A 14,621-nucleotide genomic window follows, 5' to 3' on the forward strand; every position below is an offset into this window, starting at 1 on the left:
TTACACTGCAGGCATTAAAGGATAAGGGAGAAATGAATAGAGACTTATAGATGAAGACTTCTTAATGGTTGGCACTCGAGCTTGGGCAGATGCACAAGGAAAAGTAAAGAGGAGGAATATTAGAGATTACTGTGATTTAGCAAATGTGTAAACTTAAACAAATGCTCCATATCTTGTACTGTAACGTGGCGTAACACACGACACTAGTAGCTATGCATGCTGTCTATCTGCAGCTGTGTGACTAGTGTATTTCCTTGTATGTATTAATCCCGTCAAGCATTTAGTGACATTTGACAAAGCCTGAGAATCATGGTTCACACACGTGTTCATGTGTGTAGCCAGCATAGCACAGACTACTGTAAGCCTACAGTCCAGTTATGTAAGCTACAGGACAACTGTAGCATGCAGACGTGCACACAGACACACTCATGCTGCTCAGATATTCTATCATGTGGAGAGACCTGAATAATTGATGTTGACACTGGGAGTGATATTGATTTTCTACTGTATATTAAGATCATCTTGAAGTGTTGCAGAAAGTCAAGTAAATTCGAAGAGAGGAGAGAGGGAGAAAAGGAAGATGTAAAATATCTATGTTGATATAAGACGTGGGTGAGATTTGTCTTAGTTTGACCCCATGCTCTTGTTCTGTTTATATTTCTTTCATGCTAACATGGTTTCTCATCACAAAGACATTGCATTCATTCCTGCAAATCACCATTTGTAAACAGCAGTCACATTAAATCATGTTGATATCTTTTGACACGTAGACCCGACGTAGAAAACAGAGGAAGTATTGTAAAAGTGCAGAGAGTTTACCTCAGTGACTGTGTGGAGGTGGAACACAGAGCAGGTGGAGAGAGGCTGCAGGCTGCGTTTAGACTGGACGGGAGCCAATGGGTTTCTAACAGGTCATCATGAAGGACACTGGTTCACAGAGTAGAGACCTCAGTCTCAGAAGTTTGTCTTCTCAGCTAGTGTCTTTTTGATTTGCAACCTCTCTTGGATCATATTGGTTTGCTCTTCATTGCTGTTAGCTGTTTTATTTCCTTCTAGTCACCATCGCGGATGGTGGAAATACACACACAACATAGTGCACAAACAAAAGAGCTCTTTGCACAGCAGGTTTGCCTAATTACAAAAAGTTCAGACAACAGGAGTCAGGCCTCTGCATCATATGTTCATATCATCTGGACTTTTTTCTTCTTGTCCAGTTGCCATGATTTAACTTCACCTGGATCACTGCGAATCTTCACAGACATATGTTTATGACTTTTCACATTCACGTTTTACTGCTGCTGGCAGGGACAATTTTAGAACTCCACTATTTCTCTACAAGCATCTATTGAATGAAATGGCTGTATATTATTTTGTAATTGTTGACCTGTTGCTCATACTTGCTGTTCAGTGATCATGACGTTCAGTCTGTCTGACAGTTTTCTCAAGGCCACAACAACAAATGTATTCTCATTGGTTCAGTGCAAACAGTCCTCTGGAGGCTTGGAGTATGGTAAAAGGAAGACATTTCAAAACATTTCTGGCTAAAAACTGATTGGCTACAGAGATATGAGCTTTACTTTTCTGGTCTCTAGTAATCAGGAAATGACTTGGTTTCCATCTAACACTGTTATTTTGTTTGTCTACACACAAACATGCATGAACACACAGATATTTTTCTCCCACAGTTTTATGCATATCATATGGAACAATCTGATGCTGGATGTTTTGTTCACTCACATTTTGACTCAGGGTCAAATCCCTCTATGTTTTTCAGAGTTATTTTTAGAAAAGCGTGGTAGATGGAGGTGGGGGAGAGAGAGTACAATGTTGGATAACTCCTCATACTGTTTGGCCCTGCCGAGTTTATCCTAAATGTCTCTGGACACAAGGCTATATTTAGCACGTCTGGGCTTTTGATAATTCAGGGGAATTTGGTTTTTGAGCCTCTATTATGAGGCAGCATTTCACAGCTTCTCTCCCTTCTGCTCTCAGCAGATCCAGTGCTGAGTTTTACAAAATGCTCTGCAAGGCTGCTGCGAAGAAGGAAGACAAAATCTGCAGAGCTTGCCCTGTGTCATTTTATGTCAAACCTAATGTCCTAGAAGCTAACATGAACACAGGAAAGAAGCATAACCTCTCTTTCTACCTTTGTCTGCTTAGCTTTCTCAGTCTCTTCTTCTTTATTTACTGTCATCCTCCTTTTGATCTCTCCCCCTACCCTTCTCCTAGTCTGGCAAACACACGCCCATACACATGCACACCACATTTGTTATAGGGGCAAAAACATGCTTACCTCATCATTTTATTTCGGTGTGCAAAGCCCTATTTCTGTAGTGAAATAAAGGACAGCCAAGCAGAATAGAGGATGCTGTGCTTCTCATAGTACAGCGACACAGACTCGCAGCTGCTTTACTGGTGGATTCAGAATAGATTTCTGTGGAAGAGAGGAGGTCTCTGGCAGCTGTAAGGACCACCCGGTTAATGAACTTCCTACCTTTGGGAATCAAAGACATTTGGATTTAACAAAGCTGAAATAACAGTCTGGTGGGATCCGATGGATGACGGAGGATGACGTTAATTGTTGGGATGATATGCTGTGGATCTGTTGGCTTTCTCATGGATCTGATTTTTGAGATGTTAGCGACGACGAGCGTAGATGAGTGGATTTATTTGAATGTTAAAATGGTCCCGCTGTTTGTCTGGATATTGGCTTTGTTTTTTCCATTGTTGACATGTTTTTTGGATGTCTGAGAAACAATGACAGAGTTCTACCTGGTAGAGTAACATTTTGACTTTTGTATGTGCTTTTGTTCTCCTGTGTGCCTGATAGTAACAGTGTGATGATTTAATGCAGAGACATACTCATCTCCTCTCTCTTTGTCTTGTCTCCCTTCTTTCACTCTCCTTATGTTCCTCTCTCCAGTCTGACAGTAATGCCAGTTACCTGCGAGCTGCCCGGGCAGGGAACCTTGAAAAGGTCCTTGACTACCTCAAGTCTGGGGTTGAGATTAATATTTGCAATCAGGTAAGTTTTCTGAGTACCTCTCCTGATTGAAGCTGTAAAGTTATTATTTTCTATATACATAAACATACGCACACCAAACTGCTGCATCAGCCAAATTTCTAATAGAGGGCTCAGGGGCTCATGTCTAATTGACTAAGCAGGATTTGAATATTTTATTAATTTTAACCCATGCATTATGCACAATTAAGCATTATCCTTCAGTCATTTCTAGTGCACGAGATAGAATCAGTCTACTAAATATATTTCTTTTTCAGAATGGTCTAAACGCTCTTCACCTTGCCTCCAAAGAGGGGCATGTAGAGGTTGTTGCTGAGCTGCTGAAGCTCGGAGCCGCTGTGGATGCAGCCACAAAGGTAAGGCCCGTCACCTATCGCAGCTCACATGATGTTATAGAGAGCTATATTTGGATCCAGCACAAACTGGCTGCACTGTAGGATATAGGAGCATGCAGTTACAGTAGGTGTACTGATTTTAAGTGGAGAGACTTTGTTAGGGTGAGAATTAAGTTCAGAGATCATGAAAGTGTTAACAACATCATGTATTTATTTGAACTGCATATAATAAGGTAAAGAAAAGAGTGGTTGTCTACAGTATTTTATGTGCTGTACAGTGTAATTTGAGTGTGATACATCAGGGGAGGGCCACTTTCTTTGAAGTATCTTTACTCTGATGCTACATGGAGTTGGGAGGGGGTGCCACTGAAATCATTATCCAGATTTCTACCCAGAAGGCCCTCACTCCCATTTAGTCATCTTGTTCAGCCTCTCTGCCAAAGGCCACATGCCCAGTGCTGAAATAAACACGAGACACAATGAAATATTCAAGATTAGGGAGAAAATCTCCCCAATTAAAGCCTCTTTCTGTTGTGACCCTGAGGATACTGAGGAATTAACTTGGGATGTTGGGAATCCAGTGCCTGCACCATGGTGCCTATCAATGCCAGTTCCACAGGCTGATCACAGAGGCAGTGCTACTGAGGGTGTCTGGATGTAGTAGCACAGAGTGTTTCATTTAGGCTGTGTGTTTGTGTTTGTGCTTGACTCTAAAGTTAATTGTGTATCCGCCCCTTTAATGCTGTGTTTCTCTTGTTGTGGGAGAATTAGCCTTGTCTTTGGTTCATTAGCCCAATAGCAGTTCAGTGAGAACTACCATTATGAACCTTACAGCGCTGTCAGACAAACTGTAATTTCATGGGGCTCTAGTTTGTGGTGTTTCACTGGATTTCATGACGTTTGCGAAGCTTTCATGGGTCGTTTTGAAATGGAGAACATACTGTAAGTCCAACTTCAATGATATGTCTGTAGTCTGCACACAGTCACAGTCAGGGAGGTTATGTTGTGGATGACGGGTCTATGAAGCACAGATGGTGATTTTTGTATAAATGTTAATTAAGTAAATACGTATCTCATGTTTCAAATTACCGTTAACATTTTATAGTTATAATATTTAACACAGGCCATGATCTTACCCTTACTTACTAAGTGTTTTCAGTGTCTAAATGTATCAAAATAAAACTTTAATCATGCTTTAGTTGCTACAAGCACATCTGGTTTTGTCAGAGTGTATATGACTGGAAGAGCAATAAGCAGCTTGCAGATAAACACACAGTTTGTCCTAATGGATGTCTAGATGTTTAGAAGTGCGAAGTACAGCTGTCAAATGAATGAATGTGTCATTTGTGCTGCAAATTACAAAAATGTTCTGATTCTCTAATATTGTTTTTGAAAGGCTCTGGTGAGTACCATTGTACAATCTGTGAGGTAGCCTGTCATAACGTTATTTAAATGTTATGATTGTGATTATATACTAACTAGAACTGGTCTCACAGCTGTGTACTTCAGAGAGGCCTTTTGGCTCAGTAAAGATCACGTCTTCATCTGTGTTATACACTAAACAGTGTCTTGTGCTTCTGTGTATGAATGTAAATATCTGACTTCCCGGCAGCTGTATACAGCCATGTGACAGATGATCACTATTGTGCCACAGCACTTGTCGTGAATAATGGAACTCAGTATCACGCGGCTGTGGGTCAACTCTGCCTTCATAAGGATTTGTACAGGTTCATAAAAAGTCTCCTGTAGCCTTATTTATGGCCAGACTTCTGCAGGAGATCGTGTGGGACGTGGGGCTTCGGAAGTGACACATTGTTGGCAGTGCAGGCAGGGCCAGAGCTGGAACACCAGCGGTACAAAAGTGTGGTTGGTGTGAGGGGACTCACTGAGCCACATGAGTAGTGATATGGATATGTGCAGACTGTAGTGACAAACAGTCACGCGCACAAGCAATACAGTGAGACAGGTGGCACAGGGCTTAACACACATTCCTGTATTTGTTCCCTGTAATCCAGAAAGGAAACACTGCTCTCCACATAGCCTCGCTGGCCGGTCAAACGGAAGTCGTCAAAGAGCTGGTCACAAACGGAGCCAATGTCAACGCTCAGTCTCAGGTAGGAAAAACTTGATGCCCGCACACACAGCACAGTGACAGTAAGCTCTTATTCTTCCACATTAAGGAAGGAAAACATCTTAAGTGTAATTACACGCTGCTGGGACATTTGTTGACACATTGGTTTGGATGATATTGTATCACAAAGTCAATGACACTGAGGGACTCACTCAGTGGAAAGATCCCCACTGAGAGGATCTGGCATCACTCCAACTAGGCCTCTGCTTCTCAAGGAAACTGCTGTCCTTGCACTTTACATTTAACTCTAACACATCAATGGGAGAGGAAAGATTTGAAGCACTATCCTTTTTTCTAGTTCCATCAAATTGCAACATAATTTTGTTTCTCTACCAAAATCTATGTTAACCTTACTGTGTAATAATAAAAAATATTATTATAACTGTAATGATATAATGTTTGATGCAACCACTCGTGGTCTTTCTTAAACGTGTATGTAAATGTGCATGGGTGTGTTTTGTCTCTCTTTTGTGCAGAATGGCTTCACTCCTCTGTACATGGCAGCACAGGAGAATCACCTGGAGGTGGTACGGTTCCTTCTGGAGAACAATGCCAGCCAGAGTATGGCCACTGAGGTACTGTACGTGTGTGTGGTTTCGCTGTTTATACAGTACGTGCATGTCTGCCAGTCCTGTGTCCACCTCTCTGCTGTCATACCTATTATATTATTTGTCCATGCTTTTTCTCTGCCTCAGTTATGTGTGGTTGTTTAATCTGTTGTACTAACCACCTTCATCTCCTCTGTTTCCTTCCCTTCCTCCTTTCACCGTCCCGACCTCCACTCCCTTTGCCTCTGTATCTGTTTTTTCACCTCTCTGTTCTGTACCTCACTTCACTGTCTTTTTCTCACTCTCTCTGTCTCACATGATCACTTTTTCTACCTCTCTTGTCTTTTCTCTGACCCTCTTACCTGCCCCTCCTCCTCCCTCTCTCTCCCCATCTCTTCATGAGGGACAGGGCAGAGCCTCATTGATTGGTAGTGTGGTGGTGGAGGCAGAGTGACCTTGAGTTGGTCACAGACGAGGTCCGCTCCCCTCGCTGCCTCTCCTCCACGGCTGCTGCTGCCGATACCACTCTCGTTTACATTGCTCACCCTGTGAAACCCATACACACATATAATTAGCACCACATGTGCAGTATATACACACAAACACATAGGCACAAATGGAGATATACTTTATAAACATGATGTGAATAATGTAATACACAAACCAATCTACAGTTCACTGGTTTACATCTATCGGCTACATATTACAGCAGGACATACCATTCAGGACAAGCGCACATGCAAAATGATGGTTTTACTTGAACATGAATAAAACATTGTGTCTACAGCAAAATAACAATTCAGCCACATGTAATTTTGTGCCACAGTCTCTCCATAACGCTCTCTTCACCCACTCATCATCCATCCAGCCACACTTACTATACCATCCCTGTTTCATCACCAGTTATGCATTACAGCTACATCCAGTGTTAGTAACACTTCTCTATCTTCACATGCAGGATGGCTTCACCCCTCTGGCAGTGGCCCTTCAGCAGGGCCATGACCAGGTGGTCTCCTTGCTGTTGGAAAATGATACAAAGGGCAAGGTACGGCTGCCTGCCCTACACATCGCCGCCCGCAAGGATGACACCAAGGCCGCGGCCCTGCTCCTGCAGAACGACCACAACGCGGACGTCGAGTCCAAGGTGAGTGACAACACAGTAGCAGTCTGTCTCTGGTGGGTTTTCTGCTTTGTTTTTTATTCATTCATTCTGTCATTGTTTAAATGTTTCTTTGATTATTGATGCCTTTAATTTAGTTTTTTCTTTCTTTCTTTCCTGGGAGAATTTGTTTTTAATGGTCTTTTTTGGCAGAAAGGGGAAAGGTGCAGAAGTACATTTTTTGTTTTTGTGAAATTTTGTATATATTTCATTATATTATTGAACAGGACAACAATGTACTGTAATGTACTAATTTTAGTGCTGTTTAGTTACATTTATATAGAATATAGAACACACGAAAATGTGTGAATGTACTATATGATCATGCTAAATTAGGATTTCGTTTTCAAAATACATTATAAAATCTAGTTAAATATTAAACAACAACAGGAGTTTATGAGTTTTTTAACCATTTATTAGTACTGCGCTCCTTCTCCCCTCTCTCTGCTCCTCCACTTCATGTCAGTGGGGGCTTTTTCAGTTCTTTGCTCACTAATTGCTCGTTCTCTCCTCTCTTGGCTGACTCTGTAGATGATGGTGAATAGAACAACAGAGGTACACCTCTACTCTGTACATTACGCAGTCTCCATTGCAGCTCATAAAAACAAAAACTTCAGTGCCCCTGACTTAATGCAGTAGTGTTTCTGCAGCCCTTTGTCACCTCTCCTTTTCCATTATAAGTCAATTTTGACTTCCTCTTCATTGCTTCATTCATGTATTAGATATCTCCAGTCACAGAAGAAGTCAGAGTAGCGCATGTTTCCCTTATACTGATCTATTAAATAATGAGGCTGGGAGCTTGGGTATCAAGGTGTTCCTTGATTCAAATGGTTTCATGGTGTCCAAAGTTTAAGCTTCGGCTCTTCTTTTGGCAAATTCTTTGTAATTGTTGATAAAATGTTGTCCTGATGTGACCTGACAGTCTTTCCATGAAACTGGTCAGCATGATAACCAGTGTTAGCATGAATAGTGGTTATCATTCACTGAAAAAGCAGCGGTTTGTTAATAACCTGCATGGCAAGCAAATCCTCATTAAGCTGTAAAGGAACCCAGCCGTCTAGACAAACACCTAATATAGTTTCCTAGTCTACCCTGTATTGACTTTTATAATCCTCAACCCTTGCACCTAAAGAATTTGCATGGGACCAAAGCAAAAAGCTATATTGACACTGCTTCTATGGTAACACGTAGCCTTTGTGGCACCAAAGCCAGGTGGCCACCTTCTGTGTGTGTGCCTGTTTTGGTTGGCACTGGCAATGGTCCTGGTCCTGGCTTTGGCAGGCTGGTCAGTTATCTGCTATGATTCATCCAAATGACGTTGTTGATTATGTATTAAAGAAATGTGCTCAGCACTTTGGTGGATTTACACATTTTCTATAAAGAGTATCTATTGTATATCCATAAACTGACTACGAAAGAGCTGATTTTTAAGGTTCATTTTAATTGTTGGTGACTTTTATAATTGGGATTTCAGTGATTAGATATCATAATAGCAGATTAATTCAGCTGTTGGATAAATTGTTTCTATTGTCCTTTTGTTGCTTTGACAGCTGTGTCTCACTAAGCCAGGAAATGAATCTTATTTAAGATATACACAGATGGACATAAGGTTTATTTATACACACATAATACACAATAATCACCTATAATTAATATCTGTCAGAGCTAAGTTGTCTATTACACCCTACAAAATGTGAGTAGTTTGCCCAGTGTGTTAGTGTAATGATAAGTTATATATCAGTATCTTGAAAGCACACAGTATCCCTGTATGTAACCCACTGTAGTTTTCTGCATGCCACTGGCCCCATGTTTGATGCTTCTATTAAATGACTTTTTCTACCACTCTGAGAAAGTCAGGTGTAAGTGTAACACTGTACAGTCGAGTGTGTTCTTGTCTGATGGATCGTGTGATTGTACCTCGATGAGAGACTGTGCAGACAGCTGTGAAGCTTGAGATCTTTACTGAATTGTACACGTCCAGTGTGTTGCACTGTGTGTAATTTGATGTATGTGCCTTTCTCTTTGCTTATGTGTGTGTGTGTGTGTGTGTGTGTGTGTGTGACGTTGGGCTTTCGTCAACCCTCAGAGTGGTTTCACCCCCCTCCACATCGCGTCTCACTACGGCAACATCAATGTGGCCACGCTCCTCCTAAACCGTGGAGCTGCTGTGGACTTCATGGCTCGGGTGAGTTTATTCTGCCCTCTACTGTTGGGGAGGAGGTACTAACAACATTCAAGGAAAATAGTCAAAGATTTCCAAGGACTAACTGAGAAGTACTGGTCCCCATGACGTCATATTAAGCAGTCCCAGAGGGTGTATTGACCTTTTTCACATCATACAATTCGACTTTACGCCAAAACATCTTGTGTTAAAAAAGTATTTGTTACAAACAGAACACTCATTCTGCGGGTTCTTTTACTATGAGCGCTTCAGGGTTAAAGCATCAGATGTAGACACAAACACAAGATGTGAGAAGTGGGCAGGACAATTGTTATTGGTGCATGTTGCACGTCAAGACACATGCTGCTACTATTACAAGAGAGAAAAGCACTATAAAGCCAAGACGGCCACATGTCGGCTACATACATTGCTATATATTTACAGTCCAGAAAGTTGCGTATGTAATGATGAATTAGACTGAATTATAGCTGTAAAGAAAAATAATTTCTTCTATGTGCAGAATGACATCACACCGCTTCATGTCGCTGCAAAAAGGGGAAACAGCACCATGGTCAAGCTGCTGCTGGACAGAGGGTCTAAAATAGATGCAAAGACCAAGGTGAGACTGTGGACCTCAACCTCATCACTCATTCAGTAATAAAGAACATGTTGAATAAAACATGTTTTGGCAGATGCCATGTTCTACTCTAGTTGGATTGAATTATATGAATATGAAACAAGTTGGAAAAATGAAAATTCCACTGTTCGTGTACATGCAGTAATATTGCAAACATATATTTGCAATTAGTTTAACAGGAGAAGAAGAATCTCAGCTCAAAAGCCAATGACTAAGAGTTTTAATTTTCTAAGATATAGCAAAACCTTAACTGTCTGTCTTCTTTTGCAGGACGGTCTGACACCTCTTCACTGTGGGGCGAGGAGCGGACACGAGAAAGTGGTAGAAATCCTACTCGATCGAGGAGCTCCCATCCTGTCCAAGACCAAGGTAGCTACTGGAAAGCTCAATTCAGGAGACACTGCTTCATTCAGAATAGGAAAGGAAGGGTCATAAACGCATGTCACATGTTTTTTTTTACTTGATGTTATGAAATAGAACAGAATAGGTTGCACTTAACTTAAAACTGAACTTGCATTCTTAAAAGCACTGTGAACCAGCTTTTCTAACCACACAGAGCCATGTGAAATCTTTTATCCAGTCACATGGCACGTCTGTTGTTGTTGCTGTAGTGTTGTCGCATTGTCTCCGTAACATCTGTGCGACCTCTCCAGAACAGCCTGTCTCCGCTGCATAGCCCTACAGTTTGACCGCGCAGGACGACAAGTGTAACCAAATAGACATTGTTGTAATGACCTCGTTATAACAATGCTTCTGTAACCTTCTCAACAACTTCCTTCGCAGTCTTTCTGTGCAGCAGACGGCCACGCTCTAACTTACTATGTCTGTCTGTCCATCTTGTGTCCGTCTGCGTGTGTGTGTCTCTCTCTCTGTCTCGCTCTCTCCCTGTCTCTTTCATTTACACTGCCCCCCCTTTAGAACGGGCTATCACCACTACACATGGCCACTCAGGGGGACCACTTGAACTGTGTCCAGCTGCTGCTCCAGCATGACATGCCGGTGGACGACGTCACCAATGACTACCTTACGGCGCTGCACGTTGCTGCCCACTGTGGACACTACAAAGTGGCAAAGCTGATCGTGGACAAGAAGGCCAATCCAAATGCCAAGGCCCTGGTAATTTAAAAGGGTGGGAAAGGATGGAGGGGTTGAAGTGAAGTTAAAACTGACAAGATGTCAAAAGGAAGGGAGGCTGAGAGAGTGAGAAAGTTTAAATCCTCACTGTACTGCTTTGCTTATTACAGTGGGCTTTACATTGACTTCTTCTCTGTCTGTGTGCAGAATGGTTTCACTCCCCTTCACATCGCCTGCAAGAAGAATAGAGTCAAAGTGATGGAGCTGTTGCTAAAACATGGAGCATCTATCCAGGCTGTCACTGAGGTACTACACCAGGCTGGACCTGATTTACTCTGTTCTACTCAGCAGCCTTTTCAGTACTTGACACCACATGTGGTTTCTTTAAACTCTACTGACTTATAACTAAGCTGTTGCATTGTGACCTAGTTTGAATTTGATGTGAGAACATTTAGATTCAGAGTGTGAACTGACACTTGCGACTTGTTTAATTCATGATATTGATCATATCTGTTTCCTTGCAGTCTGGCCTAACACCAATCCATGTGGCAGCTTTTATGGGCCATGAGAACATTGTCCATGCCCTTACACACCACGGAGCATCACCCAACACCACCAACGTAGTAAGTAGATCATTTATAATCCTCTGTTATGTTACCACTACCTGTTTTGTCAAGTATATGTTTCTGTATAGAGTACAAATCTGACACCATTGAAAATCTCCCACTGACAACTATTTTGTTGCAGCGAGGTGAGACGGCTCTCCACATGGCAGCCAGGGCAGGCCAGGCCGATGTAGTCCGATATCTCCTCAAAAATGGAGCCAATGTGGACACAAAATCTAAGGTGAGAACACTGAGCCTTATCAATCACTGTTCAGGAGATAATAAAAACATGAGAAGCTACTGGGCCAGAAGTCACTTTGTCCTTCTCTGCAGGATGACCAGACAGCGTTGCACATTGCCAGTCGGCTGGGGAAAGTGGAAATCGTCCAACAGCTGCTGCACTGTGGCGCCTCTGCCAACGCTGCCACCACCTCAGGCTACACCCCCCTTCACCTGGCTGCCCGCGAAGGACACCAAGATGTTGCTGCCATGCTGCTGGAGAACAAAGCCTCACTCGAATCCTCAACTAAGGTCAGTCAGACAGAGGCTCTCAAAGGAGTGCACGAAACAAATGGAGTTGAATATTTCCCTTTTTCCACATCGTGCCACATACACATACCAAGCATCACATCTGTGCAGTGCCATGTACCTACACTAGTGGGCACCAGCTTCTCTTTCCAACACCATCCATTTTAGCATGTTCATTAGATTTTGTTGCTGCAGAAATATTTTTGTCCTCATCACCAAAGAAGTTTTCACAGTATTCCATCAGTCTAGAATGTGACTTCACATATTCACATTCAAGTCAGCTTTGCTACTAGTTTCACACGTTACTAAGTGCACATATGAAGGGTAACACATGTTATGTAAACTTCATTGGTTGGAAATTGGTTTGTGCCTGTGTGTGTCTTCAAAGTTGACCTCTGTCTTTCACTGTTTTTCACTTACTCATCCACACAAACAGCATCTTTTGCAGTCTGTCTCATTAAAAATGGTCATTTGCTGCAATGACTGTAACCGGTCACAGAAATTAGGTCATGTGTTTCAGAGCGTGGAGTGGGAATCTGTGGGAGTCCCACATTCCTCTGGAAAATATGACCCAATGTCTTTAAATATCTTCACATACACACAGGAAGAGAGGAAACATGATCACATTATACAACACTCGTACATTTGGAATACGTGGGAAAGTAAGGGCATTTGGTTTAGTTTCTCAGGCTGTAACATGCTTTAAAGCAGTTAATGTGTTGTTAACACTGTCAACACTCATTAATGTCAGATTTCTTTGGAACAATTGTAGTTGAGATGTACATTTGGATAAAACTGTTTATTTATTGTCTTGATGGGCTTTAAATGTGTTGAGAACCAAGTAGAGGGACATTATACTTACAAATCTTTAATATTTGTATCTTTGCAGTTATCTGAGAAACTGTTGCTTGAGCCAAGGTCAATACGGGCTGACCTAACACAATGCAAATATTCACTTCCTGTTTGATTATCCCTCTCTACTCCTCCTCTCCATCCTTGCCACAGTCTCCTTCTTTCCACTGCTGTGCATGTTGATGGTGTGTCCTATTCTGTGTGTCCACAGAAAGGGTTTACTCCTCTGCATGTTGCAGCAAAGTATGGCAAGATGGAGGTGGCCAGTCTTCTCCTACAGAAGAGAGCTGCACCTGATGCTGCTGGAAAGGTGAGATGTCTTAAAAGAAAGATGAGGACAGACCTGGTGCACAACACACAAGTGAATGTTAAGGAGGGTGAATGTTAGTCTTGGCCAAAATGTAAAAGGGGTTTCAGATGTGTTGCTGTTGGAAAACATGAGCTGTGTGGAGGGTGGGATCTGGCACAGAAATGACTGCACAGTCGACATGAGATGACACTCCTACACAGAGCAGAGAAAAATGAAGGCAACAAGAGTTTAAACCTAACTTTCTACCTCATTACTACAGACAAGCAGTAGGAAGGAGTGTCAGGGTCACAGCCAGATTTTAAAAATCCCTGTGATCATAAAAGATCAGTTGTGGATATTACTTGTGTCTTTGGGCCAACAAATGACCAAAATCAGGAAGTCGTTCAGATAACGTGAGCATTTATCATTCTACAAGTGGTCCTGTCGTCTGCTCTAATCCAACCTGTCTCTAAGAGAGTAAACAGAACCCTTTTGTAGCTGCATTTTCTTAAGCTGCAGCTGGATACGGGGTGGTGGTGGAGGTTGTGTGGAGGAGTCGCAGGTTTCGGACTGATCCCGGACAACACAACTAACAGATGCTTGTCCTGTTGCACAAACCTTCTGGCCACATTTGCTTTTATTCCCCTGATGACATGCACTCATTCCACCTCCATATGAACCCTTGTACACTCACATTTGGATACACATGCAAATGCATATTGGCACACTTACTTAGCACAGGCCTACTGGCACTGATTATAGTGCTAGTCAGTTGTGTGTGTGTGTGTGTGAGTGTGTTTGTGCCACCATCTGAGAGCATTTAACATAATGGCAGTAAGGTATGATAATGAGGCTTCCACACTGCTTGATGGTGTCATCATAGAATTATTTCCTCTGTAATACTGTAAGAATGAGACAAAATGCAGTTTATTTATCCTAATTTTTAGCACTGCAACTGCTAACACTTTTTTTAAGTAATGAGACGGTTTTAGTGAGTCAATCCTGTGCCTGAGTGGGTTATACATTGTGTGTTCTGTGCATTGAATGCTGTGGACAAACCACCATCTGTGAACCAGCACAACGAGGAAAAAGTAATAAAGACAGAGAAACTCATGTCACAAACAAAGATCATGTCAGCAGGGTATCTTCAAACCAGTCAAATTAAAAAAATATATTGACAACGCATCACTGTCCTACTAAAATGATGTATTTCCAATGTAGATTCTTATGATTTCTTTCAGATAAAATAAAACATTAAAAACACATCTGAAACAGCTTCA

General features: G+C 42.0%; 1 protein-coding gene across 19 annotated transcripts in view; it reads left to right on the forward strand.

Moving 5' to 3' along the window:
- The window catches only part of LOC113158762 (ankyrin-3-like), a 119,923-nt gene that overhangs the window by 50,445 nt on the left and 54,857 nt on the right, over positions 1-14,621 (forward strand). For 18 of the 19 annotated variants that reach the window (XM_026354942.1, XM_026354943.1, XM_026354954.1 and 15 more), the window contains exons 2-15: positions 2,924-3,025; positions 3,280-3,378; positions 5,373-5,471; positions 5,965-6,063; positions 6,995-7,180; positions 9,282-9,380; positions 9,877-9,975; positions 10,264-10,362; positions 10,912-11,109; positions 11,275-11,373; positions 11,592-11,690; positions 11,815-11,913; positions 12,006-12,203; positions 13,264-13,362. In XM_026354942.1, the coding sequence (XP_026210727.1) occupies positions 2,924-3,025; positions 3,280-3,378; positions 5,373-5,471; positions 5,965-6,063; positions 6,995-7,180; positions 9,282-9,380; positions 9,877-9,975; positions 10,264-10,362; positions 10,912-11,109; positions 11,275-11,373; positions 11,592-11,690; positions 11,815-11,913; positions 12,006-12,203; positions 13,264-13,362 (1,674 nt within the window). Of the gene's footprint in view, positions 1-2,375; positions 2,776-2,923; positions 3,026-3,279; positions 3,379-5,372; positions 5,472-5,964; positions 6,064-6,994; positions 7,181-9,281; positions 9,381-9,876; positions 9,976-10,263; positions 10,363-10,911; positions 11,110-11,274; positions 11,374-11,591; positions 11,691-11,814; positions 11,914-12,005; positions 12,204-13,263; positions 13,363-14,621 lie in introns of those variants that run through there. The other variant, XM_026354950.1, reaches the window with a different exon arrangement.

Source organism: Anabas testudineus, chromosome 15 (assembly GCF_900324465.2).
Source record: "Anabas testudineus chromosome 15, fAnaTes1.2, whole genome shotgun sequence".
Taxonomy (NCBI): domain Eukaryota; kingdom Metazoa; phylum Chordata; class Actinopteri; order Anabantiformes; family Anabantidae; genus Anabas; species Anabas testudineus.